The following is a 16448-nucleotide window of genomic DNA, read 5'->3' as shown; positions in this document are numbered from 1 at the left end:
TTCAGGGGAAGTCGCCTTCAGGTCTGCTGCTGCTTTTTTTTTTTTTTTTTTAATTAAAAAAAAAAAAGGACATAGAAAACATCATTCTTGAACTTCTCTTCGAGAACCCGGGCTGCAAAGGAAATCTCCTTTGTTTTTGTTATTTATATGCTGTCAAGTTTTGAAGTGGTGAGTTTCAGGTTGGTTTTGCTCATTTCACTCAGTAAAACTGCAGCGTTTCTGTTTCTAGATAGTACTTTGCTTCTTTGTCTCTTTAAAAGGTCACAGTGAAAGCTTGGCCTGGATCGTGCCGGCCATATGGAACGGATAAGGGCACAGTCTCTCAAAATGTGATTATGGGGTTGTGTGGGGGCGAAGGAGGCGATTCAGCAGGGAACTCGTTGAAAAGGCTCCCACACTGCAAAAAAATAGGTTCTTGAAACCGGAATTTCGTGCTTTGCTCTTTCTTTTTAAAGGAAATAATTGCTGTGTCTGAGTTCGCTGTTTAATTCGTTAATGAACATATATGGACTTCGTTTATGGACAGGGAAGTGGGGTTTGGAGAAAGTAGCCTGCTTTCAATGTGCCAGCCAGACATCACAGTGAAATCGGTTTTTAAAATGTGTAACTCACAAGAAACTCTCCAGCCTGGCGTCTGTTGAGACTTTAGTTTGCTCCCATGCAGTCAGTCCAGCAGGCCCCGCGGAGGTTGCTCTTTGCAAATCCAAACTCAGGTTTGGTGAACTTTAGCCTTGGGCATAGAGTTTAAATGAGTAAATTGGGTGTTTTATGTGCATGTAATTTTGCTTTATAATGTAAAGCTTTTTACAAGATGACTGAGTGTTTAATAGCTGCTTATAGGTGGGTATTCATTCGAAGGACAATTTTGCATGACCTATATGATGTTTTGATTGTCAATACATTAACTAAATTATCATCTATCACTTCACAGTTTATAATGCTGTTAAGCCTCATGACTATTTAATACGTTTTGTAGCATTAACTTTGATGCCGTTGCCTACTCATCCTCTCTCTCTCTCTTTTTTTTTTTTTTTTTGGCTCTTAAATTGCCACACGGGTTAAGTATTTTCTTTTCAAATCATATGTTTTAAAATTCATCTTCTGCTTTAGGGTAAGGCAGCCAATTTCAGGAAAAGTAGTTCTGTATTATAACCCACATGAAGGGTTATAAAGAGTGTTTTGAGTAAGTTAATAATCACCACTAATTTTGGCTTTAGACTACAGTTTAGTGTAATGGAAAGAGTAATCTTGATAAAAAGTGGTTAAAAGAGGCACATTTATTGTTAATGAACCTCATAACCAAAAACAGATGGGACCTCGATCAACGGTAAACCTTTGGTCTCTGTGTGCCACCTTGGAGTACAAGGATAAATAGCCATTATTTCTCTAACTTAACAGTTCTTCAACTGGGATTCTTAAGGTTGCTTTTAAACTTAGAGATTATCATTGCTTCCCCCTCCCCATCACCTCTTTCCTTAATTATAGTGGACACAGTAACGGTTAATCAGAGGGGAAAGCAATGCCTCCAGAAAGGCCCTGCTAATAATTTAAGCTCGCTTTCAAATCTGTATCAAAGTAGCTTCTTCATATTTTATATATATGCATATATATATATAAATGTGCAAGATATGTCAAATTACCAAACAGCTGGAGGAAAGTGATAATTATCATATTCTCTCTTTTTTCTGAGTATGATTCTCTTTCCCTTAGTATTGGTGAACTCAATACTTCAAGCACCATGAAAATTCATAAAATAATCCTACTCACCTGTTTTTATCAGTGTTAGAACTATTGCAGAAGTGATTTTGAAAATGTACTAACTGCTTGACTATAAACAGTATGAAAATTGATGTCCAAAGTATAATACAACTGAAAAAAATCATTATCTGTTCATTTTTTTCTGGAGTTAATTGAAATGTTGACTTCATTGCCTGCTGAGATTATTTTTGAACACTGGATATTTTGTTTTACCAAAATTAACAAGCTTTCTTTCAAAGCAAGTTTAGCACTTCACTCTAATGTGTATGTTACAAAATGTTTTCAAAATTTTTGGTATTTACATAGTTAACAGCATTCTATTACAAAAGAATACCTAAATGTTAGCTCTAAGATACATGAGTTGCAATACTTCAGTATCAGGGCTCTTTGAAGAAATCCTCCATTTGTATCCACTGGGTTAGGGATGGAATGATCCAATTGCCTGTTTGAGCCAAGACTTGACTGAATCTTTAAAACAGGTCATGTAACTCTTGATACGTTGGCAGTAGAAAACTTTTTCTACACATTAAACATGAAGCCAATAGAGAGTTTAAAAAGCAGTTGTCTGCTGCCTTCTTTTGAGGTGGTATATATACATATGAATCTATTTTTCCTTCATGAGAATTAAAATATATATAAAAAATATAACAGCTCTAACTAATCTCTTGGACTGATAAAATAATCTTTCCATCTTTGACTAAAGTGTCATTATTATGTTCTGTATTAAGTTTCTCATTTTTAAAAATTGGGACTACATAAATACAATTTGTTATTTTCCTGTTAGCTACACTTGTCCTAATTCTTGTTCTAAAAATAATCCCCCCCCACCCCCCACCCCCCTACACACATAGTTTTGCTGGTAGGTGACAAATTATCTTTTTGTTCATGTGTGTTGATACAATTTCCACACATTATTCTGTTAACTTGAATGGAAATATAATGCTGTGATCTAGAGAGTAGAGTAACCTCTGCATTATATGTCTGGTTAAGCAGTCTTACAAATACATTATATTTGTGGAGTGAAATATCCAGGGATAAAATATGTACATGCGTTATATATACACAGAGAAGGAGGGGGCGTGTGGAGACCCCCACCCAATTGTAACATGTCTTCTTCTTAAATTCTCGCAGGTGATCTTTAGAGAGTAACTGAGTATGGATCATTTGAACGAGGCAACTCAGGGGAAAGAACATTCAGAAATGTCTAACAATGTGAGTGATCCGAAGGGTCCACCAGCCAAGATTGCCCGCCTGGAACAGAACGGGAGCCCGCTAGGAAGAGGAAGGCTTGGGAGTACAGGTGCAAAAATGCAGGGAGTGCCTTTGAAACACTCGGGCCATCTGATGAAAAGCAACCTTAGGAAAGGTAAATACCCTCAAGCCAAATCCTGGAGAGCCGCAAGTCCGGTGTCCACCCAGCACCGCCTGGTGCGGGGGTGGACAGGCAGAGCCTGGCTTTGTGTGTTCTCCTCGGTTCTCTTTTCTGATCTGAAAGTAGTCACATTTCTGGTTGCAGCGTCAGGCGTGTCTGAAAGTGTGGGCTTCGTGCTTCAGCAGAGCGTCTCCCACAGCTGCAGACTGGAGTCTTTGGACGCTGTGGTGATAAGGACTGAATTAAGTCTGATGGTCTCAGTTATACAAGCCTTCCGCTGATAAGCTGGTGTTGTAGAAGGGGGTGTGGAGGTGGCTATTGCTGAAACTAACCCTGCTTGAGCATGAGCCCTTTAAACTGAGGACGGACCTAGCTTTTTCAGGGTTTACTGGTTGTAAGGCAGTTTCACAGATAATGGAAGTCTTCTGTGATATGATGTAAACGTTTTGTGATTTTTTTTTTTTTTTTTTGTGGTTTGTTTTCTTAAGAGCAACTTCATTCCTTAGTAGCTAAAACCCTGATAATTCTGGTGTTTCCCTTTTGCTATAATTGGGTGTTTCGGATAGAAGGGCAGATTTAAACACGTTAATAAGGAGGGGCTGTGCAGCGGTGTGACTCCTCTTGGCCAATTTTGTGTTACAGTGATGGAGTTTAACCACTTTGACTGCATTTGGCACTGTTGTCTCTGTAAATCAGTGTCTATCCTGGGCATAACGTGTGGGCCTTAGAAGGTCTTTATTTGTCTCTGAATAACTGTGTATGGGATTCAGATTTTCCTTACATTTGCTAAAGCAAAGGATAAAAATGCCATCTTGTAACAACCAAGAATATTAAGTAGATAAAGTTAGCAGGCAGAGGAATTTCATTGTGTTTGATGCATAACATTTATCATACAATCATTTATTTTTTCCTTGGTTTGGCGAAAACAAAGAATATATTGATCCTGAAATGAACAGACACAGCAGTCCGTATTGTTAGATCTTTATCTATTAAAAATGGAAAAACAGCACTTCAGCAAATTCTTTGGCCTCTCCTCATGATTACCCTATTTATTGATTGTTTGCCAAGAATGTATGCGTCTTAAGAAAGCCAAGGGTAAGAGCATTAAAAATATAATTTATTATGGCTTTTCAAACAGAGTGCATTAATATTGTACTGCGAAGCACTGGGGCTCTATAAAAAAGACTTTCTGACGCCTGCAAACATATAAGTTCCATAAATTCCTAAATAGGAGATTTCAGCTGTCTCTGGTATTATGTGATATTTGCACAGCAAACTTTAATGCCAGGACAGTTTTAGACAAGGATTCTACAGACTTCACTGCTCCTTATGGCAGACGTGCTGTTTACACAGGCTCATAAACCTTCAGCAAAAGCTTCTAAGACTGCCTCCAGGTTTAAATCATGCGGTATTTTTAGCAGTCAGCAGTGACCAGCGTACTCCCCTTTCCATACTGGAAGGTTATGAAGTTGCTGGAGTTGGAAGCCTCGCCAAACACTCACACAAACAATCGGTTCAGAGAAGGCTCCTGTGCAGCCTGACTCACAGTATCAGGAGGAGCGCATGACAGTTTGCTGGAAGAGTTAAGCAGTCAGATTGAAAATTAAAGTCTACGATTGTCACCTTATCAGCAGCCACCTTAACGATCTTACAGGGTCCCTCTAAAATCCAGAGCGACTCTCGTTTATTTCAACAGTCTAAAAAACCTTCAGTTATCTCCCAGGTCTGAGGAGCAGCAAAGAGCAGCCCAGGTCTGTATCATTCTATAAGAGGAAAAATCAATGCCTGTGTTTTTTGTTGTGTTAGTAACCCAACTCTTTGAAGACCTCAGGATAGAGGGAGGAGAAACCCAAGTACAATAATTTCACTTCCTGCTCAAGTGCCGCTTTTTTTTTTCCCAAGCGTTGCATTTGTAGTGACATTTTAAAAATGCACTTTAATTGTAGAAGGTTCTCTGCTTGCTTGAAGCAACAAAATGCCTCCAGCCTTGTGTTGGTGGTGGTGGTGTTTTATCTTCTTTTTCACGTGCAGCGTTTCTGCTTGACAGGTGCCAGATAGTGAGTGTGGCTGGGTTGAGAAAGCGCACCTCAAGGAAAGGGGTTGGAGGTTTTTTTGTTTGTTTGTTTAGGAGGTTTTGCCAGAGTACCTTCCAGCCAAGGAAGAAATCACCAGTTTGCATATTGCTGTTTCTGCCGTGGTCTCTCCCAGTCTCCTTCTGATCCCTGACGGGTTCTCTCTCTGGTATAAAAACAGCCGAATGAATGACAAGGATATTGGCAAGCTCCACAGCTTGTTTTTCATGCCTAGCCTGTTGGGTCCCTCCAAATGAGTTTGTGAGCTTTTCTAAGTAAACCTAAAGGGGTTTATTTGTCAGAACTAGAATCTCTTGTGAACAGTTCACTGAAGCTGTGGTGTAGATGCCATGTAGAAGACGGTGCCTGCTTTTCCTGCCGGCTTTGTTCAGCAGAAACAAGCAAATAGGGCGTTTTTAAAGGGCATCTCTGGTGTCAGGAGGAAACCCTGGGTTTTTAGCTCTGCTTTGCCGGCCCTGGACACCTTCAGAAGTTGGTTGGCTTCTGTGAATGCAGAGGACAGAGCTTAGAGAGGCACTGGGGGTCCCGGATGCCCTGGCGCAGTAACCTTTGTCATCATTTATGCTCAGGATGGTGCCCTCCTGGCCACGTGCCACAGTGCTCTCCGCTGCATCTGCTTTTAACCCTTTTCCGTTTATCACTGGAAGTCTGACAGTGCGCTGTGTAAACACCTCGAGGACGACAGCGTTCCGTGATTTCTGTTTCTAGAAGCCTCTTTGCTGACAGTGGTGTGGTGTGGCCTGTGTTTATTAACCATCTGGCTCCTGAGTTATTACCTGGGATTACAGTGAACAGAGAGCACATCTCGTCTCTGCAGATTCCTGTATCTTGAGACACCCTGATGAGGACGGTTTCCTTTGCTCTCATCCTTACCCCATTTGCTAGAGCAGAGATGGTTCGTTTTAAAGACCTGTGGTTACCGTGATGTCCTTTTAGGCAGGTTAAATGAGTAGCCATCAAAGTGAGTATTAGTCATCTGCAGTGTGCACGTGTTGAAAGCCTGTGTTACGAACTTCAGTTGGGTTAAGTTGTGTTTCTTCTGTGGCCTCAACGTAAAGATCTTAAAGAAGGAGGCGAATGCTCATGATTTTATAATCAAAGCTATTGGACATAGACAGGGAAAGTTGAATCCTAACAACAGCATGTAGGAAGCATGAAGATGGGTTCTTTCGAAGCTGAGCTGAGTGAATTACATTTGCACACCAGGTTCCACTCACAGCAGATCAGACCAGACCCTTACTCCTCTCCTGTCAGCCTTATGATTTGATCAGAAAGGTAATTCTGCATTAATTGGTTTGGGGAAATGCTCTGTTAAAATTAGAGCCCACGTTACCTCAGGGCCAAGTTCATATTCTATTTCAACATTTCTCTTACAACTTAAAAAATAAAAAGAGAAGGTGTGTGTTTGTGTCTGTATGCCCGGGTCTCCGTGCCAGTCTTGCATTCTCTCGTGGTGGTGAAGATTTATTTTCATGGCTTCATTTTTTTCCCTCCTTCCCCCCACTCCCCACCCCCCCGCCCCCAGACTGTGTTGCTGAAATTCGTTGGTTTGCGTCTCTTTTTCCTCCGTCTCCTTGATAGGAACCATGCTCCCGGTTTTCTGCGTGGTAGAACATTATGAAAATGCCATTGAATACGATTGCAAGGAGGAGCATGCAGAATTTGTGTTGGTGAGGAAGGACATGCTTTTCAACCAGCTGATAGAAATGGCCTTGCTGTCTCTGGGTTATTCACATAGCTCTGCTGCCCAGGCCAAAGGTAAATAATGCATCCACGGGGTTGGGGAAATTGCTTGGCATCCTTTGTTTACCTTGCAGAGAAAGCATCTGAATATTTTCATTCAAAGAACTGTAGCCTGTGTGTTACATGGGTTCCTTCTAGACTGTGGCTTTAAAAAATCGGCTTAATTCGGTTTGGTTTAGTTAACACGCATTTTGCTCATGTGGAATGTGGAGGTAGGTTTTTTTTTTAAATTACTTCAGCTGAATCATTAGTAAGCTTATTGACCTTAATAATCTGCTCCACTGAGGACCCACAAGGAAGTGAGGAGCGTATCTGAGCAGATGGACTGTTGAGAGTCAATTTGCATTTATGACTGAATATCTAGTTCTGTTTCTTTTATTCTGTTTCTGATGGTTTTATGGGCTGTAAAGTATTTTTCAATGCTGATTCCCATTGCAATCGAGAATCTTATCTAAATCGTAAAGCCATTTAGAACTGGTTCAGCTATGTCTTATTAGAACTTCCTGTAAGTTAGGAAAATGTGGCCTCTGCCTAGGTTTTATTGATGGGGTTTTATTTCCAAAATAATAAACAGCCCCACCGTCATTTACATAATTTCACAGTTTGGAAAACTAAGCTGAGCATATTTTCACTGACCTGCCTTTTGGAGGGAAGGGAATCATTCAGACAGAAGTAACGGTATTGCTTGTGGTGGGGGCAATGAAAAGCAGGCTTGCACTGGATAGGTTATCTGAAGGGCCAGACCTGAGTGACACGCGCTCTTTATCTGGAACAGGGCTGATCCAGGTCGGGAAGTGGAACCCAGTCCCCCTGTCTTACGTGACAGATGCCCCCGACGCTACGGTAGCAGATATGCTTCAGGATGTGTATCATGTGGTCACATTGAAAATTCAGCTGCACAGGTGAGTCAGAAAAGCGGTTCCAGCCCAGAACGTTCTACTCACCTGATCGTTTGAAACAAAGTATCTCTGGCCAGCCTTCAGCTGTGACTCGCCCTGCATTTCAGAGAGGCCAACCCCAATCGATTTTGCCACCTCCCCCCTTTCTCCTTTATCTTCCTAATCTGAGCCCATCGTTTAGAAGCAGTGTTCCCCCCAAATGCATCTACTTGTGCAGGTTATCAAAAGACAAGACTTTTTCTGTGTAATCAATTAAATGATGCATTGCGAGAAGGCATTTTACATAAAGTTTACTTAAGAGAAAAATATTTTTGCATATCATGAACAGTGCCATCTGTGTACACTTTGTGAAAGAATGCCTTATTCACTATTGCCGAGCTCTTATTTATTTATATGATTTTTTTTAACTGTCTTAATTCGTACGAGCGGAGTCCTGAAGGGAAAACGGTTCCCACGTTCGTGTTTTCACGATGGCTCTTGAGAAAGCAGTACACCTTAAATTGTCTTCCCAAGCGCATCCGAGCAGGAAGGTAGAAGTAACATGGAAAAATAGCCACCACAGGCAGCTGATGTATAATTCATGCATCGATACAGCAGATGTGTTGTATAAAGTAATTAACTAATCGGAACAATCAGGAGACCGAGAGCAATCTCCAGATGCATCTGTTTGATGCGCAAAATGAAATCTGTCTGTCTTAAAGGAATGTTCTGCAGCGGGATGCAATCTTGTCATAATCCCCTTTCTAATCTGTGTCTCCAACAGTTGCCCCAAACTGGAAGACCTGCCTCCCGAGCAGTGGTCGCACACCACTGTGAGGAATGCGCTGAAGGACTTGCTGAAGGATATGAATCAGAGCTCCTTGGCGAAGGAGTGCCCCCTCTCACAGGTACTGGGCATCACTGGTACTAAATGACAAGCCATTGAGGGCAGCCTCGTTGGAGGAGTCGTGGAAAGCCATAGTCTAAAACAGCTGGTATCGGAAGCAAGAATCTCCCCAAAATGCAAAGTGACTTGACCACCAGTGACTTTCAGAAGTGTGCGCGATTCATCCTGAACAGTGTGGGAAAGAAAGGGGAGGGAAGCCACTCAGCAGAACTTTGCGCTAGCTCACGTGTAGATCCCTCCTCTGAGTGCTCTGAGATTGGACGCTTTGTTGTCCTGAGGGCCCGTATTTGAGGGAATAAGGGTGGGGTACCTTCCTGGAACCCCTGGATGCCAGGAAGCGCCTTGGAAGTGTTACTTTGCAGAACGTTGCCATGCTACCTGAATAAAGGAACAGAATAGCTTCTAGGTACTTTCTTCATTACCACACAAAGGAGAAAGAAGAAGAAATAGAATTTAGAAAAAAAATTACACAGAGAACAAATCTCTTCTCTCTAATTAAAGGTTAGATAGTTATTATTCATCAGGATTCTGTCACCAGTTTTATCCATTGGTTCAACCCTCCCCCCCCCACTTTTTTTCTTTTCTTTAGTGGGGTCATATGTTTTCCTCTGAGATGCCTGTCATACTGTCAGGGGTTTCTGAAATGAGACGGAGATTTATTATTATTGTATTTGAGTTTTTAGGATGAATTTTGGTAGAGGGGCGATAACTCTGGTGAGAGACTGCCTCAGTTTCTAGGTGTAAAGCTGAGCATCACTTCTGATGCTGTGCAGTTGATTTTAAAAGAAAAGGGCACTCTGAGCCTGCCCTTCGAGCTTGTGTGGTCCTGACCTTGCTGTGCCTTCATGCCGACTCTCTCCGGGGGCCCTCGCCTCTGAAGGTCACGCCACCAGAGAGTATACTTGAGATGCTGGTCTAACTAGATTTTTACTGAATTTTTGCTAACGTTTTTCTTTCAATGCAAGGTTAGTATATAAGCCTGAGTGCCAAGCCTCTCAGGTACTTGAACATGAGCTGTGTGACTGCTGTAAATATTTCTGCAGTAGAGAATTGCTCCAAGTTTGTTTCCGATGTGATGGCTGTGAAGACACATGGGTGCCTTTGGAAGGGAGCTTGTGGGCGTTTGTGCTCTTCTTCCATGAAAGCTCCGTGCATTTACTACATTACAGCCCATCAGCTTTACTTGGATATTTGTTAGCAATTATGGGAATGAAGCAAATGAATTAAGCTTAAAAGAAATGATGGCTTTTTATATTCTTTTAAAGTAATTTGTAGCCACAGGTGAAATATTCTCTGGTGTTAAGTCCATTTCTTGAAAATCAAAGTCCTGTTGACACTTTAGCGGATCTCCTCCTATTCTCCATCTCACTCTTTGAGTAGAGAGGATGTGAATTTATAACCATCGAGTAAAAATAATTTAGACTAATTAAACACAGTTGCATCAATAGGATGATATAATGAAGCAGGTGACCCTTATCTCTGGGACTTTGGCTTTTGCAGACAACTCCAGATAACCTGTCAGTTTGGTCTCTAGGATTTGAAATTTGAAATGTCCTAGGAATAAAGGTTTTAACTCAGCATTAAAAATAAGTATAAAGGCCCAGTATAGGAATCTCACGTATCTTCACGTTACTGAATGTCCCATTGATTTGGGAAGTGAATTCAGGCAAAGGTTCAAGGCATTTACTGTGAGCTGGAGAAGAGGATGCTAGCTTGAGTATTGATACAGGTGGTGAGAACTAATGGTTACATGGCAGCAACATTCAGCCAATAAACTCCACCTCACTCTAGCTTACAAATACAGTTGTGAGTTTACTTAATGTTATCATGGGTAATTAATTGAATAAAACAATTATAGCATTAAACAGAATGACAAAATAAAATTCAGGACTGGATTTTGGAGTCAGATGGGGATGAATTTCTGTAAAGAGGCCTCAAGTGGAACGCATGGGCCTATATGGCTGGGGACCCCGCTGCCATCCTTCAGTGGTGAGACCAGGCTGTAATGCCAACATCAGTTGTAATTACAGTCTTCCTTTCTTTTGCAAAACAATTTGGAAAGAAAGATATATGTCGTTCAGCAGTGGCAGAAAATACTTGAAATTAATATTATTATGAGAAAGGGCAACCTGTGCTCTAAATGGGGGAGTTATTTTCTGTTCTGTGGCAGCATCTTCTGTTTCTTTCTCCAGAATGAATTTATGAATCTGATACTCAGTTCGGAATGTTTTAATTACGCTTCTTCATTTTCTCTTGTGTCCGGAGCTATTAGTTAGAGGGAGCGCAGGCATCTGAGACCTCAGCCCCGAACACGCGCTGCACGGGGTGAAGCTGCTGTTCTCTCCTCCCCGGTGCGATGCGGAGGTGAAGGTGCAGCCCTGAAGGAGGCCCAGCAGATAAGTGCCGCTTCAGCCTTGTACAGAAGGGCGCCTGGCAGCGAGAGAGGCTCGCGCCTAAGACCTTCTCCCTCTCTGTGGAGTTGTGATTCATTCACGTGAGAACTCTGAGCCTGTCAGGCATGCACATGTTGCTGTGTATTAATGCTTTGGTTTTGCTTGATATCGTTGAAGTCTTAGAAATGGTGCCTTAGCCATACACTGAGCGGCATGCCCACCCTGTGGCCAGTGGCTCCGATTCCTGAGTAGAGGTGGGAGGGGAGGGGCGGGCAGCCCGCAGTCTGCCCCAGCCCCCAGGAGGATCGTGCCACACTCGACAAGGGCAAGCCCAGTTTGCACTCGGAATCACAGAACCGGGATATACTATCCTTCGCAGACTCCTCTTCAGAGCCAGGGTCCCTGGACGTTAAAGTCGTCATGCTGGCTGGTGACTGACCCAGAAGTCCTTTCCTAGCGTTAAGTTTTAACGTGTTGACTTTAAAGTGGACGCATAGGTTTGGCTGCAGTAATGTCTCGGATAATCTCTGCCAGGGTTTCTCGAGCTGTAGAAATTCCGAAAGTGTGCATGTGGTTTGATTCATAGCTCAGACCTTCATTTCTGTGGCTGCTTTTTCTCATCTGCCCAGATAGATTGACATCATTACGTTTTTGTACCACGTGATTATTTTTGTAAACTGTTCTCAGGCGTAAGAAGCCATCAGCCCAGAGCTCTGAGATGGGGCATTTTGCTGTTACACTTGCTTTTTCAGTGGAGGTGCTTAGATAAGGTGGGTTTTGTATTCAGACCTGCAAGTAGGGAGGAGAGATTGAAGTCTGACTTGGGGGGACAAGAACGTTTAAGGTCATAGGAACTCAGAGACCATGTGTTTGGAAGGTATCAATAAATTGGGATTTGAAAAAAGTAAATATTTTGATTTACAACAAAACATTTCATCTTGGTTTTAGTTTTCCCTGAAGTTTTGAAAATTGAACTTGACCACTAGGTAAATATCCATACCTTTGATACAAGGATAGGTTCATTTTGTTAAAAGTATCATGAGGAAAGTTGCGTTATTACTTCTGCCAACCTAGTGTCTTCCTTCTAAAAATGTTAGGTCAGGTATTCCTGACCTAAATCTGATACGTGTGCATTTTTACCACCCACTCCCACCAGGCACACGTGCACACTTGGTTCATGCGTGCACATCCCCACTTTCAGATTTTTAAGGGGTTGGTTCTTTCTGTTTCTTTTCTCACCTGGGAAGAGTACCTCCAAGCCTGAGTTCTCCATAAAGTGAGAACTGTCATTTTTGTTTTCAAGCAACAAAAGATACATAAAATGAATATAAATTCGAACGTTCCATTTAGAAATAATATGGGGAAAAATGATTTTTTAGTTTTCCTTTTCCTGACAGCATCTAGGCATCCTGCATGCCTCAGACTTTTTATAAGGTACTGGAAAAATAAACAAACCAACCACCTTGCCCTCCTGAAGCTTAGCGTTTATCCAGGTCCTCTCTCTGAAACTTGATAATCATTTCCATAGACATTAATAAACCCCTGTGTTCAGCTGATTTTCAGTCTGTATTATACAAAGCACCAATTTAGAAAAACTCTACTCATTAGGAGATATATATAGATATATATATATAACTGTACTTTGTATTTTTCCATAATTTTTAAACCAGAATGATGTTTCTGAAAAAAAAAAAAGTATTAATAATCACATTGTCTCCAGAGCACATCCAGCATCAGTATTCATATATTGCATTTCACATGCGCATCTAACCTATGAAATTTATTCACATATTTATTCATTCGAAAGTATGTATCGACAGTCTGCTGTGTGACAGGCATTCTGTTTTCCTGTGGAGTAATAAGCATAACCATCTTAGTAGTTCAAATAATGGTAACTTTCCTTTAGTATTTTTGCATCAAGAGCATGCCTGTCACCGTAAATGGTAGGTAGTTTTATATCCTCACTTTCCATTAAGGAACCTGAGGCATGGGATGTTTAAGCGCGCCCCATGGTGATGGAACAGGTGAAGCGTGGGGGTGGCAATTGATCCCCAGACCTGCGAGCTTAATTAGCTATCCTTGGGTGGATGGATAGATGGATGGAGAGAAGGGAAGGAAGGAAGGAGAGAAAAACACTTTAAAAAGTCTTTCTCCAGTTAATTCGATGGTTTATAAAAGAACATGTTTCTCTGAAGCGCTGATAATGAAAGTTTTCCAATTGCGTTTATTCTCACTGCTGGAAGTTTCCTTTAACATCTATTTTGTTTTTGCATCTTTGATTGTGCCATTCTTACGTGGACTCCCTTGAAAAATACCATTATGTCCTCAATTTAGAGCGTGGGAGGGTGCTTTAGAACTCGGGGACTGACTTCTAGGGTAATCTGGCGTTTGGAAGGTTCCGAAAGGGTTGGCTGTAACAGCTCTGTGCCAGTCACTTCTCCCTGGCTTCACACCCTGTCTGAACCAGTAAGTATATAATTGAGCTAAGAGCCTTTGTTTCGACCCCCACGACAACGTTAGGTATTCGCGTGGGAAGCAGTGGGCAGTTCCCATGTTTCTTTGAAAATATCGACCTTAGTCATACACTGGCCTGATGCGGTGAGCAAGCTCTAAAGTTTACTGTTTGAGACAGGGCTTGTAGGATTTTGTGCTTGTCCCTTCCTAGCAGAATATTGTAAATCTTGATTGTTAAGCTTGCTGTTAAATAGCATGCATTTTGAGGAAGTCCATCCCTCCTTTAAATTACAAAACTTTCCCCAGTTTTTACCCTACTGCTCATGGAAATCTGAGGTTATGAGTATCTGCTTTGCCAGGCACTGAAGTACTTGATCCTAATTGGATTTTATTACCACTTTCAGCAATTGTATTAACGGTGAGATCCATAAAGGAAATGGTAAACCAGTCTTTTAGGGGCAGACTTCCACCGAGTCATTTTTCTCTGCCTCCTTTTCTGAACCAGCTGTTACTTCACTCTAGTACCTCTTTCGAGTTAGGCAGTGAGCTGGCCCTTCTGTTGATGATGTCATCCACAGTGTCTATGATAGGTGCGTCCTCCAAATTATGAATTTTCCTTTTTGCGTCTCATCTCCCAGGTTCATTTTTAGCTGTTTACATATGTGAAGGTTGTATTATAGCTTGATATTTGTTCCCTGTAACCTTTCTAAAAAGCCAAACTTAATAAAGCATCTAACTTCAAATGGATTGATCTCAAATAGTGTATGGCCACTGGCTTCTCACAATAGTAAAACCTAAAAGAGTTAAGCCGTGCCAATTTAGAGTGCTTTAACAATGTGTAAGCACTTCGTCTTCACTTAACAGATATTTACCTTTGCTTTGTTTTAGATCTGAACAGGTTTCCTTTGACCTCAGAATCACTAATGCAGGGAAGATTACCACGAGTGCATCTTGCTTATTTTTTTCTGGTTTGCAGAATAATAACACTGCCAAGGCTTAGGTGTAGCCATGGTCTGAGAGAGAGCCTGTTACATGTTATTTTCTGATTGCTTTTTAATTTTTTAGAGTTGACCAGAACCATGCTAATCAATCAGATTTACTTACTCAAAGAGAGCAAGTTTTAAAGTGCTCGTTCGTTGGAATGACTACCTAAGTTTCAAGTTAGGCTTTATCTGGATTTGCTTTTTAAACCTGCTTTATTTCATGTCAGATTTGGGCCCCAAACTAACTCAACAAACAGGAAGCCCTCAATTCAGAATAAATCCAGCAGACACTGTGTGCACCCAGTTTTTTTTCCCTTTTCTTCGGAAACTGCTAGATCATAAGGTGCTCTGGTATTAAGAAAACATTAGGGCGCCTTGAACGTAACAGGAGAGCGCTTCAGCCAGCTATGCGGCTCGATGCCAGTTGAAGTAAGGAATGCTCAGGCTGTTGGGACTTTTAAATCTAGACTTAAAAGTTATTTGTTCTGTTTAGCATTTTTAAAATGTGCCTATTAGGAATTGTACGTGCTTCAGTTTTAATTTTAACTCACAGTGATTGTGCAGCACCCTGGGATCCTTACAACAAAGGGCGCTCCAGAAATACCAGACTGTCTTGAGTCCTGATACGCAGTGTTGTTACGGGAGCTGGTTCCTCGTGGACAGTGAGGAGGCTGCAGAGCTCCACACCCTAGAGAAGGTGGCCAACTTGCTTTAAGAGTCTTTTTCCCACCTCTTATTCTTACTCTAAAACTTCATCTGCTTTAGTCATCATCTTTTTTCTTCTCCTTTTCAAAAAAGCTCTCCTCGTGTATGGCAGTATTTTCCCATAAAATGCTAATCTACTTGAGTTTACTCAGAGAGGTTAAGGAGGCAAACCAGATGATGTGTTGAAAGTTAAGAACGATGAAAGCTTTAATTATTAGCACCGTTTGCGATCACATTCTTGTCTAGATGACAAGACAGTATTTCCTCATTGGGTACCATCCAGACTGTGCTAGGCTTGTCCCATTTTCCTGTTAATCCAGCGTGTCTTCCTGTGCAACGAAAAAAATGTGGAGCTAACCAGAACAGGTGTTAACTTCATGAAACGTCACAAGAAGTATTTCCCAAAATGTAGTGAATCTCTTCAGTTATGTTAGCGTAGAACAGAGTGTAATCTCATTCTCTTTTTATTTCCTAATGGAACTGTCTTTGGAAGTGATAGATTTCATCAGCAACTGCTCTTTGCCATCATATAACGAGTGCGCTAATAGCATTCATTCCATAGGAGTTGAGAATGTGAGCTCTGTCATTACTGACCTGTAAATTCAGGCAAGTGACTCTCCATGCCTCAATTTTTCCAGTCTATAAAGTAGCAAGATAATAGTACCAATTTTTCAGGACTCTTAGGAGAATTGCATGAGTTAGTGCTTGTAAAGCATTTAGAGTAGCTCTCAGTTCTAAAGTACACTATAACATTCCTTGTTTTTCTGCAACGTGGGGGCTTGAGACTTAGAAATCACTCTGGTAGGTCTCACAGACTTTGTTGCTACATAGAAGATTTTGAGGCAAGCATTGTTTTTAATGGAAACAACCAAGAACTTTCCATTTGTGGAAAAAAGGGCTGTGTTATAACTCGTGCTCACGTCTAAGGAATGCTTTTAGCGCCATCCTGAGATCATTCTAAAGTTCCGATGAGGCTTCAGGTGTAAGTGGGGGAAGGCTGTCCCACGGGGACTGTCCTCTGGGTGTTTCTCCCAGCGTTACATTAACTGCCCTTAACCCTGCACCCTAATCCAAGGCCCAAACCCCACTTTATCCCCCCTCCGTGGTACTTTCCATGTTTTCTGTGATCGTAGGTGGACTGAGTAGGGTTTCTGAAAACACT

The 16448-nt window shown here is 41.5% G+C and overlaps 1 protein-coding gene across 2 annotated transcripts in view; it reads left to right on the top strand.

The window, feature by feature from the left end:
• Positions 1–2913: 2913 nt before the first annotated feature.
• Positions 2914–16448, top strand: part of SATB1 (SATB homeobox 1) — a 75233-nt gene continuing 61698 nt past the window's right edge. For both annotated transcript variants that reach the window (XM_068973932.1, XM_068973941.1), the window contains exons 1-4: positions 2914–3124; positions 6805–6981; positions 7742–7868; positions 8629–8752. In XM_068973932.1, the coding sequence (XP_068830033.1) occupies positions 2914–3124; positions 6805–6981; positions 7742–7868; positions 8629–8752 (639 nt within the window). The remainder of the gene's footprint in view (positions 3125–6804; positions 6982–7741; positions 7869–8628; positions 8753–16448) is intronic.

Source organism: Capricornis sumatraensis, chromosome 1, assembly GCF_032405125.1.
Source record: "Capricornis sumatraensis isolate serow.1 chromosome 1, serow.2, whole genome shotgun sequence".
NCBI lineage: Eukaryota > Metazoa > Chordata > Mammalia > Artiodactyla > Bovidae > Capricornis > Capricornis sumatraensis.
This window is presented reverse-complemented; position numbering and strand designations above follow the sequence as displayed.